Genomic DNA, 27,724 nt, shown 5'->3' on the forward strand with positions numbered 1-27,724 from the left:
AGTGTCCTTATTTTAAAAGTCAGCAGCTGAAGTATCTGTAGCTGCTGACTTTAAAAAAAAAACTAAAAAAAAAAAAACGGCGGAACTCCGCTTTAAGGTGAAAAACCTTGAAACTTTACAACCGCTTTAAGTCTTCCTATGCATTGTCACTGGGCAAGGTCCCTTCCCTACCTGGGTTTTTGTTTGTTGCTTTTATGATTAGACGATCTGGCAGATGGAGATTAATTACAATCCACTTCACAAGTGGTTTTCGTTTTCAATGCTTTTAACTGTTGCAGGTAAGTGGCCTTTATTGAAGGTACATATGAACATTAGAGGATCGCAGTGTGACTGCAAACACAGCAAAGGAAACACACAAACAAAACCAGTCTGGAAAAGCCAATAACGGATGCAACAACAAAAAAATGTATTCATTATTTTGGTTATGATTGGAAGCAATATTTTTACGCTGTGATGTTACTTTTTCCTCGATATTCTAGGGTTTATTTTGCTTCTTCCTGACATTTCCACTGTTTTTTCATCTCCAATTCTATGTTCCCCATGTCCAACATCCACTTGTCTTTACATTCCTATGTTCCTTCTCATCATCTTGACCATTTTCCTTCTTGATTTCTGGAGGTCTCGTCTCATCTTCTTTATGGTTTTCTCCCCTATGTTCTTCTCTGCTGTCACAGTTTCGTGTTTTGTGTCTGTTCAGCTCTACTTGATCATCTCTTAGCAAGTCTATTGGTCCCCAGACAAACTCGCACTGCGGTTCGTAGTGTTTCCAGGCAAAGCGCACCAAACCTTGACGTTTTCTCTTGTCCTTTATGGAGAACGTGAAATAGTCCAACACGCTCCTTTTTACTTTCTTTAATTGGCCTCGACACAGGGTTTCCTCCAAGAAAAACTGGACCAGAGGAGCTTGAAAGCGTTCAAACCCCAGTTCCCCCAAGCACTTCAAGATTCGGGTGATTCGCAGGTTATTATGAGTGTGACTATAAAAAAAGAAAGAGAAAATAAAATAAAATGCTGAAATACAATGGAAGAGTGTCCACAGGACTTTACCTTCTCCCCCCCCCCCCACCCCCACCCCTTCATGACCAGGTTATTTTTTGTGATACGGCACTATGTTACTTTAACTGACAATTGCGCAGTCGTGCAACGCTGTACCCAAATAAAATTGACGTCCTTTTTTCCCCAACAAATAGAGCTTTCTTTTGGTGGTATTTGATCACCATTGCAGTTTTCATTCTTTTGCACTATGAAACAAAAACAAATAAATAAAAATAAATAAATATAAAACATATCCAAAAACAAAATAAAAAAATAAAATAAAATAAATTCTTTTAGGCCAATATATATTATGCTACATGTTTTTGGTAAAAAAAAAAAAAAATCCCAATAAGCATATATTGATTGACTTGCGCAAAAGTTATGGCGTCTACAAACTATGGAAAAGATTTATGGAATTTTTTTTTTTTTTTACTAGTAATGGCGGAGATCGGTGACTTATAGCGGGACACTAGCAGACAAATCAGACACTAAGTGACACTTTTTGGGGACCAGTGACACTATTACAACGATCAGTGCTAAAAATATGCACGGTCACTTTACTAATGACACTGGCTGGCAATGGGTTAACATCAGGGGCGATCAAAGGGTTAAAGGTGTTTCTAGGGAGTGCTTGGTAACTGTGTGGGGGAGGTGGTTGTACTGTGGGAAGACAGAGATCCGTGCTCCTGCTTAGCAGAAACACAGAATCACTACCTTCCCCTCTCCAGTGTTAATTTAGTCGACTAAAACATTTTAGTGAACTAAATGAATACTATTTTAGTCGACTAAAATACAACTAAAACTAAAACAATTGAGATGACTAAAATAGGACTAAAACTAAAATGTGATTTTAGTCAAAAGACTAAGACTAAAACTAAATTGAAATTTGACTTCAAAATGAACACTGTTCTGTGCGTGTTCATACCTCAATACCACAAATAATAACATATTAGATTTTTCACTCCAGCAGTATATCATGAGTTTGGAAATTGTAGAGAAATGTTTAACTAATGCATTACAATTTAATTATACTCATTAGATTTTAGACGACTAAAATTAGTTTTAGTTGACTAAAATGTACTGGAGATTTAGTCGACTTAATATGACTAAAACAATTGCAGAAGACTAAAATGGGACTAAAACTAAAATGCCATATTAGTCCTAAGACTAATGCCGCGTACACACGAGTGGACTTTTCGATGGACTAGGTCCGGCATTTTTTCCGATGGACTTTGCAGTGTAGGTCCACCGGACTCTCAAACGAATGGACTTGCCTACACACGATCACACCAAAGTCCGACGGATTCGTACGTGATGACGTACAACTGGACTAAAATAAGGAAGTTGATAGCCAGTAGCCAATAGCTGCTCTAGCGTCGGTTTTTGTCCGTCGGACTAGCATACTGACGAGCTGATTTTTCGACCGGACTCGAGTCCGTCGGAAAGATTTGAAACATGTTTTATCTCTAGGTCCGTCTGACTTTTGGGGGAAAAAAGTCCGCTGGAGCCCACACACGATCGAATTGTCCGACGGAGTCCGGTCCGCCGGACCAAGTCTGCCGGAAAGTCCGCTCGTGTGTATGCGGCATTAGACTAAAACTAAAATCAAAATTTGCTGCCAAAATTAACACTGCCCCTCTCACAGGACAGCGATCTGCCTTGTTTACATAGACCACTGTTCTGCCTCTCTCGGGAACCATCAGCGGGGCATGGTGGACATCGCGTCCGCTGGACCCGCTGATTGGCTCTCGCTGTGTCCAATCGCCGGCAGAGCACGTGTGGGCCGCAGACCAGGTACATGACCCTGCGCAGAGGAGCCGCTTTGCCACCGTATATGTACAGTATACGATCGGCAAGCGGTTAAGAGACATAAACCAAATTTTTATTCAAAAACAATTTCTAGAAGATTTACTCACATTAAAAAGTCTTAAGACACATTTTCCAGATATATGCCGATAAGATTTCCAGAATTACATGAATCATGACAGAACTGGTGATCCAGACAACAGAGGTCTATTTAGTCTATTTAATCTCAACGCGTTTCACAAGATATTTCTCCTGAGAGAGCAAGTGCTATCTAAAAGCACAGACCAGGTTGTTAGAAGAGAAAAAAAAAAACACAAATAACCCAACCACACTTGTTTGGAAAGGCAAAGTGCAAAAATACTTACAATTCAAACAAAAGATTCAGTTTGGATCTGTACTTGGTGAAAAGGTTTTTTTTCTGTGTGGGGTCATTTTGTAGCATAACCCTCACAAGCGTGCCTAAGAACTTATCAAAAACAGGGGAAATTTCTACGCTTGTGCTATAAAATTACCACACACAGAAAACACTTTTTGACTAAGTACAGATCCAAACTGAATATTTTGTCTTCAATAGTATTTTTGCACTTTGCCTGTCCAAACAAGTGTGGTTGGATTATTGTTTATTTCTTTTTTTTGTTATATTTCTTCTCTAACAACCTAGTCTTTGCTTTTAGATATTTAAATATATTTCTTCTGGACGAAGCGAGTGCTATCTCACGAAAAACACATTGATCAAATTTATAGACATCTGTTCCCTGGATAACCAGTCATGTGATGATTCATGTATTTCTGAATATCTTACAGGCATATATCTGGAAAATGTGTCTTAAGCCTCGTACACACACAATACGAAAATCAGAAGGGAAAAGTCGTACTAAGTATGACTCAGAAGGGAAAAGTCGTACGAAGTTCCACTCAGAAGAGAAAAGTCGTACAAAGTACCACTCAGAAGGGAAAAGTCGTACGAAGTATGAATCAGAAGGGAAAAGTCGTGCGAAGTATGAATCAGAAGGGAAAAGTCGTGCGAAGTATGAATCAGAAGGGAAAAGTCGTACGAAGTATGAATCAGAAGGGAAAAGTCGTGCGAAGTATGAATCAGAAGGGAAAAGTCGTACGAAGTATGAATCAGAAGGGAAAAGTCGTGCGAAGTATGAATCAGAAGGGAAAAGTCGTGCGAAGTATGAATCAGAAGGGAAAAGTCGTGCGAAGTATGACTCAGAAGGGAAAAGTCGTGCGAAGTATGACTCAGAAGGGAAAAGTCGTGCGAAGTACGACTCAGAAGGGAAAAGTCGTACGAAGAAAGACTCAGAAGGGAAAAGTCGTACGAAGTACGATTTAGAAGGGAAAAGTCGTAAAAGTCGTACAAACAGTGTGCAGCAGAGAAGCAAGCTCAACACCAGGCTACATAAAACATTGAATCTTGTCACAAAGAGGAACTGTAAAAATTAAGACTTTTCCTTTGCTGCTGGTCCTGCTGCTTGTGGATTTGTGGCATTGACGCTTGCTATTTGGAGATCACATTTTAACCCCCATTGAGTGTGGGTTGAGGCGAGTTATGCCGAACACGAGAGTGGGAGGCAATTATAGCTGGCGAGTGCAAATCTTGGGAGTGGAAGCACAAGCACTGAGGTGTGGTGGAAGATCACAAAGACTAACAAAGAGTATACTTTTTTTTTAGACCATTCATCGAAAAGTTTTCAATTTAAGAACTTTATGTCAACACTTTATTTATCATTTCACATCTGTCACTGGGTGTGCTGTTGTGTTTAGTATGTGATATGATGTGTTTGTTCACATTGTTTTCTATTATTATTTGTGCTAGATCACATTCACATTGTGACTGATATTCAATAAGGTTATTATTGTTAAGTACTCACATTCATATATAGTTTCACTACTTTTTCTGGTTCATCATTTTTTTTATTAGCACGTATTTTATTTGAGCGCTACTATTTATTCCACTTATTTTATTAGCAGCCCTGTTTAGTACCAGGGTACTACATAGTGTGCTATAACATAATAATTGATTATTTATCTATACTGTAAAATTACTGGTTGGAAGTTATAACTGCAGTAATTTGTCCATTAAGCCATCTGCTTGAGTACAGTTTTTGAAAATATAGTAAATTACCTTAAAAAAATATATAATTACAGTATTTGTATATTACTTATGGCAATTAACCCCTTGCCACCCAGGCCAATTCTGACACTTCTCTCCTACATGTAAATATCATAATTTATTTGCTAGAAAATTACTCAGACCCCCATACATACTATATATATCTATATCTATATCTAGATATAGATATAGATATATATCTATATATATCTATATCTATATCTAGATATAGATATATATAGATATCTATAGATAGATATATCTATAGATATATATCTATATATATTTATTTATTTATTTTTTCCTAGCAGACACCCTAGGGCAGTGGTCATCAACCCTGTCCTCAGGACCCACTAACAGGCCAGGTTTTATGTATTACCTCGGGGAGATGCAGACTAGAATACTGCAATCACTGAGCAGCAAATGATATCACCTGTGATGTATTTCAGTTATCTTGCAAACCTGGCCTGTTGGTGGGCCCTGAGGACAGGGTTGATTACCACTGCCCTAGGGAATAAAATGGTGGTTGTTGCAACTCTTTAAGTTACTTGGTATTTGCCCAGCAATTTTTTAAACATTTTTTTTTGGAAAGAAACGGTTTCGTGAATTAAAAAAAACCTACTAAAGTGAACCCAATTTTTTTGTATACTACGAAAGATGATGTTACGCCGAGTAAGTAGATACCAAACATGTCACGCCTTAAAATTGTGCACACTTGTGGAATGGCGCCAAACTTCAGTACTTAAAAATCTCCATTGGCGAACTTTTACATTTTTTTTTTAACAGGTTACATGTTTAGAGTTAGAGGAGGTCTAGTGCTAGACTTTTTGCTCTCGCTCTAGCGTTCGTGGCGTATGTAACCTGTGTGTATCTGGCTTTGATACTAGCCAGTGCCTCACCATCCACTGAGCTAGCTGTACGTTCCTGGTAGAATACAGGCTGAGAAAGGAAAGGAAAGAAGGAAAGGAGGAAAGGAAGAAAGAAGGAAAGAAAGAAAAGCTCATTGGTGTTCAAGCTGGATTTGCTTTGTAAATCACAGAATTTTATGGCAAGCAAAGCAACTGACTTATATGCATTTCCATTGTCTGGGTTTAAATGGTAAAACAGCCCAAGTTGTCTAAATTATTAAAGGTCAAGCCCAAAAAGTTATTTTATCACTATGACCTAATGAGGTGCGAATCTCTTGGGTTCAATTTAAAGCTAGCAATCTACTACTGCTCATCTTGTTGTCAAAACCGTAAAGAAAGCAGCTCACTTGTTCAAATTCGTATATCTTTCTTCCCAATTGCTCGCTCTGCGGACTTCTCCAGTCGCCTCATTTTCTAGATGCAGACCGTAGAATCCTAACATGAGCTTATATGCCTCAAGGAAATTCCTCGTGACTCTTCCGTCTTTCTTCATTTCCTAGGAGACAGTCATTTGTTACAACAAACAGTAATGTAATGTTAAAAAAAAAAAATAAAAAAATCAGGACAAAGAGGAACTGCACCAAACTTGGCTCCCCCCTCCTATAATGCCCCTGTACAGTACGTCCTATCATGCTTTTTTTCTTTTACCCAATTCCTGTAATGAGTAATAGCTTTTTTCACTTTGAGACATCATCACCAGGCTTGTACATTTCTTGCAAGGGAAACTGCTGTTAGAAGGGATCAGCAAGGTGCCCTAGTTTAGTTCCTATTGATGTGGGTGTAGCGCTCATCCCCGAAGTGGCCGCTTAGAATATGCCCAGGTTCTCCCAAATAGTACAGAGGCTGCCAGTCACACAAGCTCAGTCCCACACACTGACACTTCAGGCTCAGTCTAGGGGATGTCTTTTTCATATTTATTGCTAAAGATCTTTAACAGGAGAGGGGTTTTAGACCACAGGATACTCCAAAATGATCAGGAAGTGAGGTGCTTAGTGGGTTTCTGACAGGATCAACGGATTTTCTTACCTGCTGTATTTTTAATGGGATAAAACATGGGAAGTGTGCATACGTGGCAGGGATGCACTGAATATTGTTTCCTATTTTGCCCAAATATACAATAAACCTGCAACTACAGTAGTTAAAGCATTTGTTACCCAAACACTTCTTATTCCTGATATGTACCTGCTGTACCATGTACTTGTATGAGAAAGTCTCCTGTTCTTTGTTTTTCTTCCTTTATGTGAAATCCCTGGTGTTCCTGCTAGTTTCCTTGCTTTCCTATTAAAAACTGACCATGCCAAGCATGAGAGCACACCATGCTCAGTTCTCTAGCTATGCTGAGAATTCAGCCTGCTGTCCTCCAATGATCAGACTTGTCCTGACATGCCTCCCCTGCACAGCCATTCACTGGAAAGTACAATATGGTGCTGCTTCTCCCCCCCTTTGCTCTTATGCAGCTGATAACAGAGAGAATGTGATCATTTATAAGAGGGAGGGAAAAAAGGTATTTATATATTTTTTTAATCTTTACAAAAATGTTTTGCCTTTCATTTCTATCTTAAACTGAATGGGTCGATTTACATGGTGATCATTTACAATCACTTTAAATAGAGTTGCCCGAGAGTACTTTTATTCATTTTCCAGGAAACCCCAAACTCTGGGGCAACCCCACAAGTCAGCTGGTAGATCTTTAAATCAGTATTCCGAGCCCCATCTACCCACATCCTTAGTATTGGCCACTCAATGCTCAATTGGCCTCTCAATGCGATTTTTTACCTCACTGACCAGAAAGATCTCAGCAAGAGGTTTCATTATATAGATTTAATATATTTACTAACTAATTAAACATTTTTTTTTCCACAGTGAAGTTAATAACTGCATAGGATATTAAATTGCAGATACAACCATAGCCAATGTTCCAGCAAAATAAAGAAATGCATTGATTCAAGTTAACTGACTGCACGCTCCCTGCTGTGCTACACTGAATTGTCAAAAGTATTGGGACACACATGAACTTTAATGGCATCCCAGTTTTAGTCCCTAGGGTTCAATATTGAGTTGGCCCACCTTGCTCACTGCACTGGTGTGCCTTCATGATGGAACAGGAAAGGGCCATCCCCAAACTACTCCCACAAAGTTTGGAGCATGAAATGGTCCAAAATGTCTTGGTATGCTGACGCCTTAAGAGTTCCCTTCACTGGAACTAAGGGGCCAAGCCCAACCCCTGAAAAACAACCCCACACCATAATCCCCCCTCCACCATATGATTTGGACCAATGCACAAAGCAAGGTCCATAAGGACATGGATGACATAGGGTGGAGGAACTTGACTGGCCTGCAAAGAGTCCTGACCTCAACCCCATAGAACACCTTTGGGATGAATTATAGCAGAGACTGCGAACCAGGCCTTTTCATCCAGCATCAGTGCCTGACCTCACAAATACGCTTCTGGAAGAATGGTCAAATATTCCCATAGACACACTCCTAAACCTTGTGGACAGCCTTCCCAGAAGAGTTGAAGCCATTATAGCTACAAAGGGTGGGCAAACACAATATTGAACCCTATGGACCAAGACTGTATATACAGTTAGATCAGTGTTTCTCCAGTCCTCAAGGCGCCCCAACAGGTCATGTTTTCAGGCTTTCCATTATTTTGCACAGGTGATTTGATCAGTTTCACTGCCTTAGTAATTACCACAGCTGTTTCATCTGAGGGAAATCCTGAAAACATGACCTGTTGGGGCGCCTTGAGGACTGGAGTTGAGAAACACTGAGTTAGATAGAGTTCCTCTTTGATTCATGGATTCACCTGAATCTCTTTTTTGTGTAGAGGAGTGGCATGTGGGTTAACACCAGGTTCTTGAAGTGGAAAGAGCCTGAAACAAAAGAGGATTATATCTGTTAGAGATATAACCAAATTTTTTTAAAAAATAAATAAATAAAACTTACACACTTTATAAAGAGTCGCACAGGAATTTTTTTTTTCCTGGATACAGTGAAGATGCCACTATCAGATTTTGAATGCTTTCTGTGTCCCCACTGGGAAAGTTTACCATCCCTTCCTGTGGTGTCTTCGGGACAGGAAGTGGTGGGAAATCTTCCCAACAGGAAGCTTCTCCTTCAAGACCCAGAAAACAGAAGAGTTTGTATTCCAAGGGGATTAGATAGTGGTAGATCAGAAACATTGTTACACTTACCATTGGATGTAGTTTTGGTTGTGCTCTAGCATATTATAATCATCTTTCCCTTTATTAAGGAAGTCTTCAATGTGATAACCTGAGAATGATACAGAATTAGGTTATTACTTCCACTCCAATTAAATAACATACTTCATAGGGACATCTCTTTTAGCTATTGGTGGAGCATGCGGGCAGAGAGATCCTTCTGGCACAATTCTCTATGTCTAGGAGTTTTAGAAGTCAGATGGTCAATACGGTTCTAACATTTGGATCTGTATTCCTAGAGCTTACAGATGAACATCAGACAAACAGCAAAATACAGCAACAAATGAAATGCATATATATCAGTATGGTTTTACCTGCCAAAGGATTTGTATTTTTCTGCCATCCGGTTGTGAAATTTAGAAAACCCTTTTAGACAGCACAGGCAGACAGGTGACCCCACCTTCCTGGGACAGCTGTAGAAGGAATAGAGTGGTGTCCTGTCTTCACCCCCTAGCCTGCAGATTATACAGTGAATAAGCAGCAGCAAGCTGATTAGGTCATTCCTTTGCTTACTCTGCTAGCTCTGCCTATCAGAATGGTCCTTGTCAGCATATTTGCATGCACGCCTGATTGGCTCCAAGTTCTTCCCTTCCCTCTCCCACTCCATTTGAATCCCCTCTACAGCAGAACCCAGACTGATACCAAGTTAAATTTGTGCCGTTCATATCTTCTTAGGAAGATTTACATTTTGTAACTGAACCAGAAACCTGACAGAGTCTCTACTCTTTGCTCGCTCCGAAGAAATAAAAAAAAAAAAAAAAAAAGTTGTCTAGATTTGGGTTTTAAAAGGAAAATAATTTAAAACAGTCAAAGTATTTCAACAAGCAATAAGTCAGAAGTGTGCCACAATACAATGTATTAAAGTAGGCAAAACTCACCTCTAAATGCCTGTTGCTAGGTGGTCCCTCGTAGTCTGCCTCTTTCAGTGCCTGGGCTGGTGACATCACTTCCGTCTCGGCACAGGAAGGGCTCGGCTCTGCTCCCTCCCTCCTGTCAATCATCTGGGACCCATTACAGGTCCCAGGTGACTGAGCGGCTAATCACGCAGTGGGTGCCAGGCTGTGAAGCCACAGCCCGGCGCCCACAGTTGCAATGCCGGCGCCGCCGAACGGAGGGGGAGACGAGCGGGGCTTCGATCCCCCGCATCACTGGACCCAGGGACAGGTAAGTGTCCAATTAAAAGTCAGCAGCTGCAGTATTTGTAGCTGCTGACTTTTATTTTTTTTTTTTTTAGTGGCCCTCCTCTTTAAGCCTTGTTGACTGCTTGTATATGAGAGGTGTGTAGAGTAAGCTTTTGCAGAAGTTTTGGCAGGCCTTTTGGAAAACCTTTAAAAACACATTTTAGCTCCCGTTTTGGAATGTTGATGGAGGAAGAGGTAAAAAAGCAGAGCTTCCCCTTTTGGGTAAAGTTCCGATTTAACAGCAGTGTTCATTGTCACTTTTTTTTTTGTTTACAAACGATTTTTATTATAGTAAAAGGTCATAGTACAATATACTCATGTTAAAAGACATAAATGGTGATGTTCCAAAGTTCAAGTACACATATGGGTGGAGTCAAGTAGTAGAAAGAAACCAACGGTTCAATAGTATAAAAATAATGTGTATAATATTTAGAATTTTACTGTATCATAAGAATATTCTGTCAACAGGAGAGATATTATATAACCTTGTTAAGGCGTTGTGGGTATATGGAGGAACATGCAAAACATAGAAGGTGAAATAGGTGGAATATGTGAAAAAAATATATATATATATATAAGAAAAGACATTGTTAAAGTACCGATATGTCCCAGGATGTCCATATTTTTTTTTAAAGAGGTGCATGGTTTTAAAAAGTGTATGATGGATGCGCTCTGAAAGTTTGATTTGTTCCATTATGTTTATAACCTAAGGCCAAGGGGATAGAGGTAGAGCGCCGGTTTATTGCTATAGTCCAATGGATGGAGCTAAATAAGATATGAATAAGTCTAGTGCAGGAGATAGGTATATCTGGTATGGGTGTCAACGAGAGAGACATCTGCGGAGTTAAAGAAAATTGTTCTACCCGTTAAGTGTTCCATTTTGTTCTTTGTTGCCATTTGGGTTTAAGACGTTTGCAGTTCCAAAAAAGATGTAAAAAAGTACCTTGATCAGAGCAGCCCCTAAAACAGGGGGGGGGGGGGGGGGGGGGCGGGGATGTTGATGGGTAGACAGAATTAATTTTGTCAGGGGTTAGATACCACCTAGTGTGAAGCTTAATAGCCAATTCCCTAACGGATATTGTTCTGGTATATTTTTGTAAGTTTTGAATCATAATATCCCATTCCTCTTGTGAAAAAGATTAGTCCTAGTCAGTTTCCCATTGGAGCATAGGTTTGGATTTTTCTGACAGGGAAAACTCATTTAGACATCAATATATCCAAGAGATCAATCCCCTAGCCTTGCGGATTGTGCGGTCTCTGAGGCCGGCGGAGCTTCTATGGAAAACTGCTGTCCTGCCTCGCACCGCGTGGCCCCCCCGCCCCCCCGGTTCATTGTCACTTTAAACAAGCTGCTGCAGGCTTCAGTACGATTCATCACGATTTAAAGCTTGTTGGAAGTTTGCTAGCAGTTTGCTTAAAGTGACAGCCAGCATTCCCATCAAGATCTGTGTTTACTAGACATGTGCGCCGTCAATAAATTTGTTTAGTTTTGTTCCGTTCCGTATAAAAGTTAATTCGTAATACGTAATTCGTGTCCGAAATTCAATTCGGATTCGTACGAAATACGAATTTCCGTTAGGTTCGTAAAATTTTCGTAACAATAACGAAAGTTCGTTATGATAAATTTATCATTATGAGGGGCTCCCACCATCCCTGTACTGTGCTGACTTCCTGGGTTTTTAACTTTTAGTTTCGTTAACTTTTCGTAACAATAACGAAAGTTCGTTATGATAAATTTATCCAAAGTTCGTAAATGAAATTTCGTAATTCGTACAAAATTCGTATGCATAAAAGTTCGTATTTCGGATCCTTACGAATGTACGCATTTTCCGAAATTCGAACGAAACTAATCGCACATGTCTAGTGGACCTGAAATTCTTTAAAGGCATCTACAAAACTACTGGAAGTTTGCCAAAAGCTTTGCAAAAGCCCTTACACAAGCCGAAGCCTGTGCGAACAAGGCCTAAAAGTAAACTAGGCTTACATATACCTATACTGTCCAAGTTGAAATAAAAAGAGTGATCCAGGCCTTAAAGAGTAGTTCCACCCTTACACCAAAACATTAAATACTTATTTCCAATAACCTCCACTCCTCGCTGCACTTATTTGATGATAATTCTACGTTGCCCACGTCTTCCAGTGTCCTGATCTGTGCACTTTTAAACTCCTTACATAGCTCCACAAGTATAGTCTGGTACACTGGCAGACATGGGCGGCCAAAGTCTAACGGAACAGCAGATAAGTACGGTGAAGACCGGAGGAGTGGGGAGGTTATTGGGAATTCATCTTTATTGTCTTGGTGTATAGGTGGAATTACCCTTTAAGGCCTGGTTCACTCAGGTTTCAGCTTATACAAGAGCAGCGTATACAGCAAGCCATTTGTGAAGGTGAAAACCACATTTGAAAATAAATCAGTAGATCCACAGATCACTGCTGAAATAGAATCCAAAGTATGAGTTCTAAAAAAAAAAAGTTAAACTTCAACTCCTAAGCTTTTCCATTGATAGTTTAATGTGACAGGTGGTGTTTGGGAAGTGTAAGGAGTGGGTCCAAATTAAAAATTTTTTAGCAAAAGTTGAGACTTGCATATCATTTTAGCTTGCTATATTTAGTAATCTGTTGATCTTATGCCAAATTTAAAATTACATTAAGAAAACAAACCTCTCATCTTGGTACTTACCACTAGGTTTAAACGCCATTTCATTTCTGTAAAAACATAGATTGGGCATTTTTTTCTACAAGAGAAATAAGCCAAAAAGGGTTATTTAAAGCAGTGCATCAGTTTACATTTCCTAGTTAGTGTCTGGTAAAAGCAATCTATGGATGTTTCATATTCGGGAAAAAGGTTGCTAGGGGTCCCATGAGCAAAAAACAACTTCTGCCTCTCAGACGAGTAACCACTTACAATGAGATTTTTAGCTATCTATAAGAGGGGGAAGGGGGTTCTTCCTTCTGTCCCTAAATGTAAGGAGCATTCTCTCTTTTGATAATCACACATGAGCTGTAGATATAGTCATTATCAATATGGGTTCCCTGAAAATTTCCTTGAGGAGAATATACTAAAACTGGAGCAGCTATGCATTATCAGCTTCTAGCTTTAAATTTGGAAATCTTATCTGAACAAGCTGACTAACCAACTTTTATCTTCAGCTTGTTCAGTTAAGCTTTGCAAATGAAAGCTAGAAGCTGATTAAGTGCCATGAACTACTGCTCCAGTTTTGGTAAATTCCTTCCATTATTTTTTTTTGTAATTCCTTTATTTTCCATAAGTTGCAATTCACAGTCAAACAGAGGAGAAATGAAGAAACGCAGCACAGTCAGATACCAATGCAAACTCTGAATAACACATGCTGACCGGAAAAGCATAACATTGTATAAATGGTCAAATAAAGCAAAGGAATATGAAAATGGCCGCACAGTACACAGCCGTTTGGCAGATAAAGTAAGAGAAACCAGTAACAGACTCATGTGCTTGAAGCCATGCAACTATATTTAATCAAAATGAGACATTTGTACTGTGAGGTATGCCTCCCGGTAGCCAATTGGACCCAGAATGAGGGCAGAGGGATTAGGCCAATGCATAACAGGATATTTACATATCTGTAGGAAAAATAGTGCCTCGAACAGAGTCAGGAAAATGGGGTGGGAAGTGGAGAGGAAAGGGAGGGGGGGGGAAAGGAGGTAGTCATGAAGGGTACAAGTAGTGGATCAAACGTGGATCAAACGTCCTTTGTACAAAAGGAGAACAACAGGTTTTAAAGAGAGACAGATATGGCCTCTTGCCCAGGGAAGAGGATTAAGTCCAGGAGGTCAGCCAGGTTGCAAGACCTCTTGAAGATAAGCATCCGTGTACACAAAGTGTTGCCACAGTCTCCAGGTGTCATGGAAGGTCTCCTCTCGGTTGTGCAAAGTAGCTGTGAGGTCCTCAATGTCCCCAAGTTCATTCACTTTGGAAAACCACAAGAATTTTGACGGTGGGTTCTCAAATCTCCAGCACAGGGGGATGCAAACCTTGGCCGCATTCAGTAGCTGAATAGTGAGGGAAGCCTCATATTTCTTAATAGGACGTTGAGAGGTTCAACAGGCAGGCCACAGGGTTCCCTACCAGGTCAACATTGGCCAGGTGTTTGACAGTAATCAATCACCCCCTGCCAAAAGGGCCTAAGTTTGGGACAAGCCCAAAAGATATGGAGCATCGTTCCCTCCATAGTGCCACACCGCCAACATGAACTAGAGAGCTAGGGAAAAAAGCGGTGTAGAGTAGTGCCACCCTGTACCATCGGGTTAAAATTTTGTAGCCGGTCTCTTGGATTCTAGTGGCCAAAGAAGACTTCTGGGCAAAGTGAAGAATCTTCTCCCTCTGCGCGTCCGTGAATTGGGTTTCCAAGATCCAATTCCCATTTATAAAGGAACCCGGGAATATGCCCTGTCTCCGGTTGGATCAGGGAGGCGTAAATCAGCGAGAGACAGTGACGGGTCAGCTCCTGCCTGTGGCAAATGTGCTCTATTTCTGTGAACTGGCGAGAAATGCCTGATGATCGTAGGCACCTACAGAGAAAATTGCGCAGCTGAAGACCATTCCATTAAACAAAGAGCTTTTACAAAATAAAAAAACAACAGTTTTTGTTAAACCAGTTCAAATTTAGTGACTGAAAGTGTTAAAGCAGAAGAGTCAACACAACAGACAGGCTGCTAGGAGACTCAGAAAGAAAGACTGGCATCAGCAGGCTGCAGGTTTTAGGTCATGGTTTTTTCAACCTGTGGCCCTCAGCCCGTTGCCGAAATACTAGTCCCACCATGCCTCTACCTTTGAGAATTTTGCTTGTAACTGTCAGCCTTGCAATGCCTCATGGGACTTCCAGTTCCGCAATAGCTGGAGGGCCACAAGTACCCATGTTTTATGTCATGACAGGTTCTCTTTTCACACCAATTTTATTTCATAGCAGAAAGACAGAAAGTTTTGGAAAAGCTTACCAGGTCAATGTGGTAACTGGGATCTGAATACCGGTACCCATGTCTGTAGTTTTGCATATCCCGTGCAGCTGAAGAATACATATATGAGTACTATAAAGAAGGGGAAAAACAGTTAAAGAGGGATTCTGCTTTGTCAATATAATATTCCAATCCCCAGTCAAGTTTCCATGTCATCACTGATGCGAATTCCCCCTCAACAGATTAGAATGCGTTTGAAGTAATCCTCACGGCACCAATTTAACCACTTGCCAACTGCCGCTATACGTCGGCACAATGGCAGCGGTGGGCAAATGGACATACCTGTATGTCCCCTTTAAATTTGCGGGGCTAGAGGGTGCGCCCCCGCGTACTGCATGACCACGGACTCGATGTCCGCCGGTGTCCCGCGATCGTGTCACGGAGCGGCAGAACGGGTAAATTCCTATGTTAACAAGGCATTCCCCTGTTCTGCTTGGCAACATGACAGATCTACTGCTCCCTGTCATCAGGAACAGTGATCTCTGTCAAGTTGTAGTGAGCCCATCCCCCCACAGTTAGAATCACTCCCTAGGACACACCTAACCCCTTGATCGCCCCCTAGTGTTTAACTCCTTCCCTGCCAGTGTCATTTACACAGTAATCAGTGCATTTTTATAGCACTGATCGCTGTATAAATGACAATGGTCCCAAAATAGTGTCAAAAGTGTCCGCCATAATGTCACAGTCACAATAAAAAAAAATAAAAAAAATAAAATAAAAATGCCATAAATCTATCCCCTATTTTGTAGACCAAGGTATTTGATAGAAAGATCTGGATGCCGCACACTGGATACATCCAATCTTATCCAGTGTGCGGCATCCAGATCTTTCTATCAAATACCTTGCTCTATTCAGCATTTAGCCAGCACCTGGGACTCTTTAACTCTGAAGGCTTCACATTAACTTTACACCTGGGTCTGGATCCACCTGAGCGGTGAAACACTCTCCCTGCTACAACTGCATCTAAGGATATATGCCTATTTTGTAGACGCTATAACTTTTGCACAAACCAATCAATATATGCGTATTGCAATTTTTTTTACCAAAAATATGTAGAAGAATGCATATCGGCCTAAACTGGGGATATTTATTATAGCAAAAAGTTTTAAAAAATTGCTTTTTTTTGTTTATAGTGCAAAAAATAAAAACCAGAGGTGATCAAATACCACCAAAAGAAAGCTTTATTTGTGGGGAAAAAAAGGGACTTCAATTTTGTTTTGGTGTAACGTTGCACGACCGCGCAATTGTCAGTTAAAGCGACGCAGTGCCGAATCGCAAAAAGTGCTCTGGTCAAGAAGGGGGTAAATCCTTCTGGGGCTGAAGTGGTTAAAGATCTTGCTCAGAAGACTCTCACCTGAGCAGTATGACAGCTAACCATTATATTGGATACCCTTGGCCATTACAGAAAGGATGGTGTCATACCATACAAGACCAGTTCACCCAAGTCAGCATGGCAATGTCTATGGACACAAAGTCTTCTTCTGCCACCCCTCAGCCCAATCCTATTGTCCCACATTAGCCCAGAACAGTGGACAAACTACTACTATAGGGTCAGGCCCAAAAGCAAGAAGGACGTGGGGTGGATCACCAGCGCTGCTCTCTGTGCTGCCCTAGTTAAAGTACCTAAAACTTGGCTTTCCCCAGTTAGGACATCAAATTACCTCATATCTGGATTTTACAGTTTTTCCATTTTGCGGCCTTCTGGCTGTCAAAGGTGTATAAAGACAACAGATTTGTTGCAAATATTGCTAAACACAAAGGCAAGAGCAAGCGGCTCATCAAAAAACTGCACATAGGACAGACAATATACATTGTCTGTCCTATATAAAAATTCCACAAAATAAAATTTCACAATGTAGTGAATGGGTGATATAAAAATGTAACGATGATAAATATGGGGAATATTTAAATAAATAAGGATACCAACAATAGCCAATTTAGCTGCAATACAGATCTATACCCAATTTACCCGTACACAGTTTCAACATATAACAGACTATGTAGGAAAACTTTCGTAAATAAGTTGCCCTGCACAATGTAAATACAAGCAGTAAAAATAGGATATTTTTTCCTAATAAGTAAAATCCTTTTCTTTGAGTACATCACAGAGCACAGAGTGAGGCTAATATTAATTACCTACTGGGTTATACTTCATCTCCAGGTGAATGGACACAGGTAGACCAAAGGTCTTTAGACAGAAAGTGATCCCCTGTATAACCCCCTTCCATACAGGAAGCCCTTCATCCTCAAAAAGAGGGGAGGGATCTCTGTGTCCCGTAATGTACTCAAAGAAAAGGATTTTACAGATAAGTATAACGAAAAAATCCTATTTTCTTTATCATACATCATGGGATAGTGAGGCTATTATTCATTACCTACTGAGATGTCCCAGAGCAATAGCCTTGAGGGGAGGGAGACACCCTGCCAAACAATAGCCATCAGACCTTATACGGCAGCCCGCAGTACAGTGCGTCCGAAAGCCGAATCCTCGGCTGCTCGACCATCTACTTGATAAAATTTTGTGAACATATGCACTGAAGACCAGGTAGCAGTCTTACAATTCTGAGCCACAGATACCTGATGGCAAAAAGCCCAGGAGGTTCCTACACCCCTGGTAGAATGAGCTTTCATGCTGAAGGGAGGAGCTTTACGTTTAAGACCGTAGGCCTGAATGACCAATTGACGGATCCAATGGGCAATGGAAGCTCTGAAAGCTGCCTGCCCCTTCTTGGGTCATTCTGGTAAAACAAAAAAGGAGTCTGATCCTTGGATCTCCGCAGATCTAGACAAATAAATTCTGACTGCTCGCACTACATCCAAGGATTGCAGTCGTTTCTCTTCCGCCGAACGAGGCTGAGAGAAAAAAGAAGGCAAAACAATGCCCTGATTCAAATGAAAAGCCGACACCACTTTTGGCAAAACATGGAACAGGTCGTAACTAGACCCTGTCATGGTGAAGGATCAAGTATGGTTCCCTGCACAAAAGGGCCACCAACTCTGACACCCTTCTAGCCAAGGTGATGACCATTAGGAAGGCTAGCTTATGTGACAGCAAGACTAATGGAATTTCCTTGATAGGCTCAAATGGTTGTTTATATAACACAGACAGCACCAAATTTAAGTCCCAAGGACACATAGGTGACCTAATGGGGGGAAGCAAGAGAGTTGCCCCCTGTATAAAGGCTTGGACCAGCGAATAGGAGGCTAAAGGCCTTTGGAAGAATACTGACAGGGCCGAAATCTGACCTCTGATTGTACTCAAAGCCAATCTGATTTCCACATCCGACTGTAGAAAAGAGAGAGTTCTCCCAAACACGTATGTTAGAGGATGCCATTTTCTGGCTTCACACCAAGCAATATAGGCTTTCCAGATCCTATAATAGATCTTCCTAGTGACCGTTTTTCTGGCAGTCACTTGGGTAGACACCACTGGTCCTGAGATGCCGCCATCCTTTAACACCCTGGCTTCAATAGCCATGCCGTCAAATTTAGAGACTGTAAATTGGGGTGGAATATGAAAGACCTTGAGACAGTAGATTGGGGTGGCGCAGAAGCGTCTATGGCCTGTCTATTGCCAATCTCATGATCTCTGGGAGCCAGGGCCTTCTGGGCCAGGCTGGTGCCACCAGGATGACTGGAACCCCCTCTCTCCGAAACCTGCGCAACAAATGTGGAAGGAGAGGGATCGGGGGAAAAGCAAAAACCAGGGAGAACTGGTTCCATGGAACTACTAGAGCATCTGCTCCGATTGCTAGGGGATCCCTTGTTTGGGACACAAACTGCTGTAGCTTGTTGTTGAACCTGGATGCCAATAGATCAACCTCTACCCATCCCGAACACTGGCAGATTTCCAGAAACATGTTCGGGTGTAGGGACCATTCCCCAGAGGAGATCTGCTGGCGGCTGAGTTGAACGGCTCCTGATACCACCCTGGTGGTTGATATAGGCCACTGCAGTGGCATTGTCAGGCTGAACCCTGATAGGGCAGTCCTGAACCTCCACCGTCCAGAACCGTAGGGCCAGACATACGGCCCATAACTCCAGGATGTTCATAGGCAGGCTCTGCCCTTGACCATCTCCCCTGAGCCCCTCTAGGGTCACTCCCCAGCCCAAAAGACTGGTGTCTGTGGTCAGTACTCTCCAAGACACCAGGGAGGAAGGATCTTCCCTTTTGCAGGTTCTGATCCTGCAACCACCAGCTTAGGCTTAAGCGTGCCCAGGAAGATAAAGACATGGGGTAATCCAGGGCTTGTGCTCTCCTGTTTCAAGCCAACAAGATGTCTTGTTGTATAGGCCTGGAATGGAATTGAGCGTAGGGAACTACCTCGAAGAAGGACACCATCCTTCCCAGAAGACTCATACAGAGCCGAATAAAGGGTTGCCTCTTACCTGATGCACTTCATCCTTCAGGGCACAGATTTTTACAGGTGGCAGAAATACCTTTACCTGGACTGTATCTGGGATCAGACCTAGATACTTGAGACTGTGAGCTGGTCTCAAGGATGACTTTTCTGTATTTATGACCCAGCCCAGGTTTTCTAAATACCGCACTGTGCAGGCTACACTGTGTTCTAGTGAGTGATCTCTGAGCAGGAGGTCATTCAAGTATCCAAGCACCAAGATCCTCTGGGCCCTTAAAAGACCCAGTACGGGTGCTAGGATCTTTGTTAACATCCGGGGTGCTGTGGCAAGCCTGAAAGGCAGTGCCACAAACTGGAAATTACATTCCTCTACTGCAAATTACAGGAACATCTGATGAGGCTGAAAGATTGGTACGTGTAAATACGCTTCCTTGATATCGATGGAGGCTAAGTCTCCCATCTGGAGTGAGGCTACTACCAAGTGGAAGGACTCCATCCTGAAAGATTGGATTAACAGATGTTGGTTCGGGGATTTTAGGTCCAAGATTGGCCTTATGTCCCCATTTGGTTTTAGAACCGTGAACAGGTTTGAATAAAACCCTGAGCCTCTTTCGGACACTGGAACCTGTATGATCACTCCCTGATGCACTAACTGCTCTAGTGCCAAATTGAAGCAGCCTTCCCCCCACCCAATTGAGTGCGGTCATCCCCTCAAAAGGAGGGCTTGGTGCTGGGTTTAGAAAAGTTCTGGACCCAGGGTTTTTTCTGGCCCTGCGGCTTGCCCCTGGCTCTAGCGCTCTGTTGGCGGCAGAACTGCCTTGGCGCTGAAATACCTTAGGAAGTCCCTGAGGCTTTAAATGAGGGACGCCTGGTCCTTCTTTTTACAGGAAGTAAAGAACTTTTTCCTCTGGAAATCTTTTGGGTATATTTATCCAGATCATCACCAAACAAACGTTTCCCATGGAATGGGAACCCTGCCAATAACTTCTTACAGGGAAGCTCAGCTGACCAGTTCTTAAGCCAAGTCTGCGTATGTGTACAGACAGGAGAGCCAAACAAGAAACCTGCTGTATAGAATCCTTTAAGGCATCTACAGCAAAACACAGTACCCAAGGAATATCTGCTCTGTTTTCAGCAAGATCATCCTCCTGGTTAGGCCTGTCAGGCCGTCTGACCTGATCCTTTAAGGTCTGGCAGACTCCAATTGCTGCGACAGCTGGCTGAATAGCTGAACTGGCCAAAGAAAAGGAAGCCTTTAATAATGACTCCAGTTTCTTGTCAACAGGGTCTTTCAAGCCCTGTGCGTTATCCACTGGACAAGTTCTTGTTCAACCTCCCTGGCGGTAATCCCGAGTGTGGCTCGGGGTGAAGTTTCATTGGTTTGGGGTTACTGCTTTTGGTAATGAAAATTCACCCTGAGCCACACTCGGGATTGCATTGAAGGATCCAGGCAAAGTTACTTACCTTGTCCCCAGGATCCTGCGGGCTGTGTACTACACTCGATCACTGTGTGGGGCTCTGTTCCCTGTGAGCGTCACATGGGGACGGAGCCCGGCGGCAACCTCAAAATAGTGAAAAATACTCTGTAAGATTACATTACTGTATCAAATTATTTCACCTCCCTTTTGTCCCTAGTGCTTTGTTTTAGACTAGTGACAGTAAATAAGAACACAGAATTGAGCAATAGTGATTTGTGGGAAAATTCATCAAACACTGAAAGTGACAACAGCGACAATTCTGCAACTGAGCAAATTTCAGTGTTTTTGACTTGATTACATTATTGAATGAAATGTATTATATATATTTTTTTATATTTATAGTTATTTATTATAATTTCGCGTATTAAAATTTATCATACTGGGGAAGTGTACTAGACTCTTGTTTGGACATATTTAAGTGAGTTATTCCTAAGAATTAGAGGCCTACAATATAAAACGCCAAATTTCCATGCGAAAAAATGTACCACTTTGAGCTTCAAAAATTTGAGATAATCATACCGCCAGGGAGGTTAAGGAAGAGACTTCCGCATCTATGGCTGGCATGCTCCATTTCTTAACAAACTTTTCCTCCATGGGATATAAAAGGGAAAACCTGGAGGAACGAAAATCCTGTCAGGATGTTCCCAATCTGCATACACAGCCTGTTCCAGCAGCGGGTGCAAGGGGAAAGCCTGTGCAGCCTGAGGAGGCTTCAGTGACCCCCAAAGAGGACAAGGGAGGCTCAGGAACCTCTGCAGGAGGTAACAAAAGCAGAACGAACCATCTCGGTAAGAGTCTGGATCAAAAGCCTTTGCGACTGAGAGGCTGATACCAACTGGACATCTTCTGGCCCAGATTCCTCAGAAGCAGACTCATCTGCCGGGCCATCTCCTAAGTCCTTGGCATCTAGCTCTTACCCTTCATACCTGCTCCAAATTAGAGGGTGAGGAGAGGGAGTTCTGTCATGCTTCTTGCCACCCTGTGGGATGAGGCAATACATGCCAGCAATCCCGTGCTCTAACCCGGCTAGGGCTGAGGACAGTTCATCCCTGGTGATAAAGGGTGAAGCAGCAGCGTTGACTGTGGACACAATACCATACAGGTGCAGTAGCTCAGATTGCCTGGAAGCCTCTGGTCTCTCAGGGGATACAACACAAGGGTTTCGACAAGGCTCCTGAGGAGCTACTGACGACATAGGTGTGCCCTTTCCTGTAGTGTTAGCTCTGCTCCTCTTTTTTGAAGACATTGCAAGCCACAAAAAGGGAGTACCTGGGTATAGTATTTTACCCCAGAAGGGAGACCCTTTAATAGGGCTCACCAAACCCCTATGCAACACTCCTGTTAAGCTCTTTAGCTTGCCAACCAACACCTGGTGATGCACGTGACCCAGGTAAGGAGGAATGAACTGCTGAAGCGAAAGGTTTTCAGAGCCTGCTCTGTGTCCCACAGCTGTCCCCTGGAAGCGTCGCATGTCAGACACTCTCAGCTTAAATAAGATGGCTATGCCCATGGTGGACGTGATTAGCCTAGCTCTGAGGAAGGGGGTGCGCCCCCGAAACGCGTCAGATGTACCCCGCGTTGTGTTCCTGTGCATGTCCATACACTTTGTATTTTTATGGCTCATTGACAGTTGCACTTTGTGAGTACCCTCTTTTATGAAAAAAGATTTACTATTAAATTATCATTGGTAATGCACTAGTTGTGCGCGCCTTCCATTTTGATTTTCTTAGGGTTTAATTAACTAACTATCTTGGAGATTTATGGTTTTTAGTTCAATCTTTCGTATGGAGCTGTGATATCCTAACCTAGATCTTCCTTAATCAAATACTTTTATTTACTGACCTCAAACATCAGGTCCTCCCAGCATTGTCAACTGGGGTTGAATAGTTACGCAAACCTGAAACCACATTTGTACTGATTAAGTTTGGTTAACATAATTGTCTGAAGAACCAGTCCCTCAAGGCCTTTTCTCCTGTCCTTGTATTAAATGATTCATGAGAAGGGCCGATTCAGTTATTGCAAAATCATAGTTCATTCATTTTTGTAATTTTATGTATCCATGCCATGATAACAACACTTAGTTTTACCATCCACCTAACCTGCAGATGTCTTTCCTGTCAAAACCCTTCCCTATCTGAAGATGTAATGGCACCAACCCATCTGAAGGGTGATTGTGGAAAAGATGGCCAGTTTGGTCACCTACCTTCCCCTAGCCTGCTTACAGGATAACAGAGGAGCAACGGTACATTGGTGGATCCGTCCATGTCCTACTATAGACCTGTCCTAGGTGACAAGAAGTCAGCAAGATTGAAAAAAAAAAATGAAGAAAGAAGATATTGAAGGAGGAACTGTGTTGGTCCACAGCTGCTTAACACGGAATTCTATAGAGTAACTTTACATATCTGGGTATTTTTCCTGACCTTGACGTTATTTGTAGAACATTCTTGCTCCACACTATCATCCTCCTCATCTTCCTCCCAGGTTGAGTCATAAGAGGTCCTATCCATTCTATCACAACAGCCAGGTTAAAAAGGGCCGGTAAACCTAAAACACAAAAAGAGTAAACTTTTCACATAAGAGCTGCTAAGCATTCCTACATCTGTACAGAAAGGGCAATATATGTCATGTGTGTGCCCCTTTGCTGTCAACCCACTGCGTAAAACAAATCCAATCACTAAAATCTCATATGAAGTGATTTCAGATGTGATTTTCAATACTATTTGGAATGCGGCTCTCAGTTAGGCCCCTTTCACATGGGCGGACCTGAACGGACGCTCCATACAGGTCTATGGAGCGACAGATGTCAGCGGTGACATGTCCGCTGACATCCAACCCGCTCCGATCCGCTAAAGTGTGACGGATGGAAACCCTATTTTTCCATCTGTCTGGCGGATCGGATCGGATGAAAACAGACTCTACGGTCTGTCTTCATCCGATCCCCCATAGAGAAGAGCAGTGCTCTGACAGGACCGTCCCTGCACACTGTGCAGGGACGGACCTGTCATCTGCCTGCTCAGTGGGGATTGACGGAGCGATCCCTGTTGAGCAAAGCGGAGCCCGTACACGGACACGTCCGTGTGAAAGGGCCCTAAAGCTGCATTCCAGCTATGGCTTTTATGGCTAGTTGGACAGCCGCTTTCGGACTTCTGTATAACATGGCAGCCCATTTCCTAAAATTTGGGCCAAACCCCATAACCTCTAAGACCTTAAACATAAACCTCCAATCTACAGAGTCAAAGGCCTTTTCAAAACCAATAGAGACCACAACTCTGGAGTTAGCATTCCTCGACTGCAATTGTAAATGGGTGAAAAGTCTTCTTAAATTTGTGTCAGTTGATTTCCCCGGCATAAAACCTGTTTGGTCGATGTTTACAATAGAGGGGAGTACCGTAGTCAGTCTAAGGGCCAAAATCTTAGTCAGAATTTTCAAGTCCGTATTTAGTAAAGCTATAGGTCGGTATGACGCACAATCCTTCGGGTGTTTCCCTGGTTTCAAAAGAAGAACCATATATGCCTCTAACATAGAGTCAGGTAGAGTATCGTGTTCATGGCAATAATCTAGGAGTAGGTTAATTCTAGGAGCCAAAACTTCAACATTAGCCTTATAAAAATCGGCAGGGAAACCGTCAGGTCCAGGAGCTTTGTTGGGGGGGAAAGAGAATATCGCTTTCTCAATTTCTTTGATTGTGATTTTCCCTTCAAGGTTATTTATGTCATCGTCCGAGAGTCTAGGTATAGGTAAGTCAACTAAAAGGGAGTCCAAGTCTGCAGTTTCATAAGAAGGAATTGGGGAGTAAAGAGCAAAAAAACTGACAAATTCCTGCATAATACGCTTGGGTTCACTAATTAGGTCTCCTCTCTGATTTCTAATAATTGGGATATTTGTAAGTGGGTGGTAGTCAGCAACTAACACGGCCAATAGTTTGCCATTTTTGTCTCCCTCTGTAAAAACAGTCTGAGCCCTTTTTGTCATGTCTGTACGTGCTTGACCTGTGAAAAAAAAAATAGATAAGGAGCGTCTCGCCTCCAGCAAGGCTTCATACGAGGCCCCAGTAGGGTTCTCTGCATGAGCTCTCGCACATTCCCGTTCTCTATGTTGTAGAAGCTCAGTCTCTTCTCTGTCATGTTTCCGTGCCGTTTTTATTGCCGATATGCATTCCCCCCGGGTCACTGCCTTGAAGGCGTCCCATATCAGTAGAGGGTCTGCTGAATCAACGTTAAACGACCAATATGACTGCATGGCTCCTGTCAGCTGAACAGCAACTTGTTCATTTTGTAGCCAACCAGGTGACAGGCGCCATATTCCCCTCCCTGTTTTTCCTGGCACAAAGGTCAGAATTATCTCAAGAGGGTTGTGATCGGTCAGGCCTCCGGGTAGATATGATATGTCTTTCACAAAAGGTAACATTAGGTTGTTTCCAAATGCTAGGTCAATCCTAGCCGAGGATCTGTGGGTTGTCGACACATGTGAAAAGCTAGTGGCAGTTGGATGTTTCCAGTGCCACAGTTCCGTGAGGTCCGCTACCGACTTCCAGCCATTAAGATCAACAGAGCTTCGCCTAGCTGGGTTGGAAGTGTCCAACGCCGCATCAAGAACTGCGTTGAAGTCCCCCAACAACACCATAGGGAGATGAGCAAATGGTGCTATTTTACTTAAAAGATCATATAACAGTTTGGCCTAAAATGGAGGAGGTACATAAATATTCACCAGCACAATGGTTTTTTGACATAGATCCAAAACAACCGCCACATATCTTCCTCCCGTATCAGAGATCACCTGGTGAATCGTGCAAGGTATAGTTCTACTGATTAAAATAGACACCCCTCTTGCAAAGGTGGAATAAGTCGAATGAAAGGCCCTTTGGATCCACGGTTTTCGCAGTGAAAGTATTCTACTGCCATCCAGGTGCGTCTCCTGTAGGAGTACAACATGCGGGCGGGTGTGCTTAAGGTATTGGAATACTGAGGCCCTCTTTAACTTGTGATTAAGGCCTCGAACATTCCAAGACACAATCCTGATATCATTAGCCATTATTCTTTATATATTTAAATTTAAACCATCTGTTCTTCTGTAGTGAGTAATCAACCCTATAAATTATGCATATTTTAGCTACTGCAATAACAGTTACGATATTAAGCTGTGGTTCCAGAAATTCCCACCCTTGCCTTCATACCAAAAACAAACAAAAAACGATCGGTATGTAGCTTCATCCCAAAACAGAAAAACAAAAAAATTGCGGTGAATTCCCGCCGCTGTAATCTAAAGTTCGGCAGTTCCTTGTATCTTCTTTTCACCTCCATTTGCTCCAGTGCAAAAAAAAAAAGACTGTGGAGCTTCACATGACCTGTTAAAGAGAGCTGCACCATCAGTTATCTCTGAAAGGGCGGAATCAAAATAACAGGGGCCTGTAACCTTAAAATAAGTACAGGGAAGACCTGCTCCTGCCCCTCAAAGAACATTGTAGAGTGTCGGTAGGTAATAAACAATAAAAAAAAAACCTTATCCAAGAAAGAAAAAAGAATTGAGAACCCGAAGCAGGAAAAACTGTCAGGGTGATATCCCTAACCTACTGCAGCACATGCTTATGGTATTAGAGAAGCTCATCAGAGATAAAATGAAAAAAAGATAAAAACAGGAAAAAAGGAAAAATAAAGTATACCAGCTTCAAGTACGGATCTGTAGACATGTTGTAGAATCTCAAAGTTCCTTATCCATCCAGTCACACGCTTCTTCTGGGTGCTCAAAAAACTTTACCATCCCTTTGTGTTGAACCCGAAGCTTGCTGGGGTAAAGCATGCTGTACTTTACTTCTTTTTCTCTAAGTCGCCTTCGGACTTCATTAAACGATCGACTTTTCTGTTGCGTAGCTGCTGAAAAATCAGGAAATAACATCACCCTTGTGTTTTCATGTCGCAGATCCTGTAGTTTCCTGGCCTGTGTCAGGAGCATGTCTCGGTCGCGGAAGTTCAGAAATCTGACCAGGAAAGGCAGAGGAAAGGCACCTGGGGGTCTGTTACCAGTAGAAACCCTGTGGGCTCGTTCCACAACGTATGTGGGGGGCATTTCTTGTATGGACAGCAGTTGTTTGAAGAAAAGTTCAGCGAATTGAGCAGGCTTGTCTCCTTCAGATCCTTCCGGAAGGCCCACCACTCTAATGGTTGTTCCGTCTCTGACGGTCTTCAGCATCTGTGGCTTTATGTTGCAGTGCCCTGACCTGATCTCTCAGTTCAGCAAGCTGTGCACCATGATCTTGGGACGTGTCTTCTACATCTGAGACATGCGTCTCCACTGTTGTCAGGCGGCCCCGAATCTTATCCAAATCATGTCTTATTAAATTGCACTCAGAGGATAGATGATTTATTCTCCCCATGAGTTCTGCCTTGCTAGTGCTGATTGCCTCCAGGATCGGTCGGGTGATCGATTCTGTGTCCACTGCAGGGTTCAGATTGGGTGCCGGAGCTGTCTCCTATGCTGTTTTAGCCTGTGTCATCTTATCTGCTGCGGCTTTAGCACGTTGTTTCTGTGAGGAAGAAGCCAAGATGGCGGGGGCGGGGCCAGGAGATGTGTCCTTTACGGAGCGGGTCTGTCTTTGGTCCGTGGGGGGCTTAGCTGACTTTTT

At 42.4% G+C, this 27,724-nt stretch overlaps 1 protein-coding gene across 2 annotated transcripts; it reads right to left on the reverse strand.

Annotated features, from left to right (window-relative positions):
- Positions 1-247: 247 nt before the first annotated feature.
- Positions 248-27,337, reverse strand: LOC141114039 (opioid growth factor receptor-like). 2 transcript variants are annotated; one of them, XM_073607482.1, is made up of 8 exons: positions 26,765-27,014; positions 23,525-23,648; positions 15,248-15,337; positions 12,954-13,008; positions 9,066-9,144; positions 8,678-8,744; positions 6,216-6,364; positions 248-977 (listed from the first exon to the last, which is right to left on the reverse strand). In XM_073607482.1, the coding sequence occupies exons 2-8, from the start codon at positions 23,609-23,611 to the stop codon at positions 530-532; spliced, it is 975 nt and encodes a 324-aa protein (XP_073463583.1). In that variant the 5' UTR covers positions 23,612-23,648; positions 26,765-27,014; the 3' UTR covers positions 248-529. The 2 variants fall into 2 exon arrangements, with proteins under 2 accessions (XP_073463583.1, XP_073463584.1); XM_073607483.1 differs by lacking the exon at positions 248-977 and adding an exon at positions 1,089-1,241 and having other exon boundaries at positions 26,765-27,337.
- Positions 27,338-27,724: the final 387 nt, after the last annotated feature.

This window comes from Aquarana catesbeiana, linkage group LG12 (assembly GCF_042186555.1).
Source record: "Aquarana catesbeiana isolate 2022-GZ linkage group LG12, ASM4218655v1, whole genome shotgun sequence".
NCBI lineage: Eukaryota > Metazoa > Chordata > Amphibia > Anura > Ranidae > Aquarana > Aquarana catesbeiana.

Coding starts and splice junctions, on each gene's coding strand:
- LOC141114039 (XM_073607482.1), bottom strand. CDS start 23,611: ATGGATAGGACCTCTTATGACTCAACCTGGGAGGAAGATGAGGAGGAT. Junction 15,338..23,524: donor GTTCTACAAATAACGTCAAG/GTCAGGAAAAAT, acceptor CCTTCTTTATAG/TACTCATATATGTATTCTTC. Junction 13,009..15,247: donor CCAGTTACCACATTGACCTG/GTAAGCTTTTCC, acceptor TTTCTCTTGTAG/AAAAAAATGCCCAATCTATG.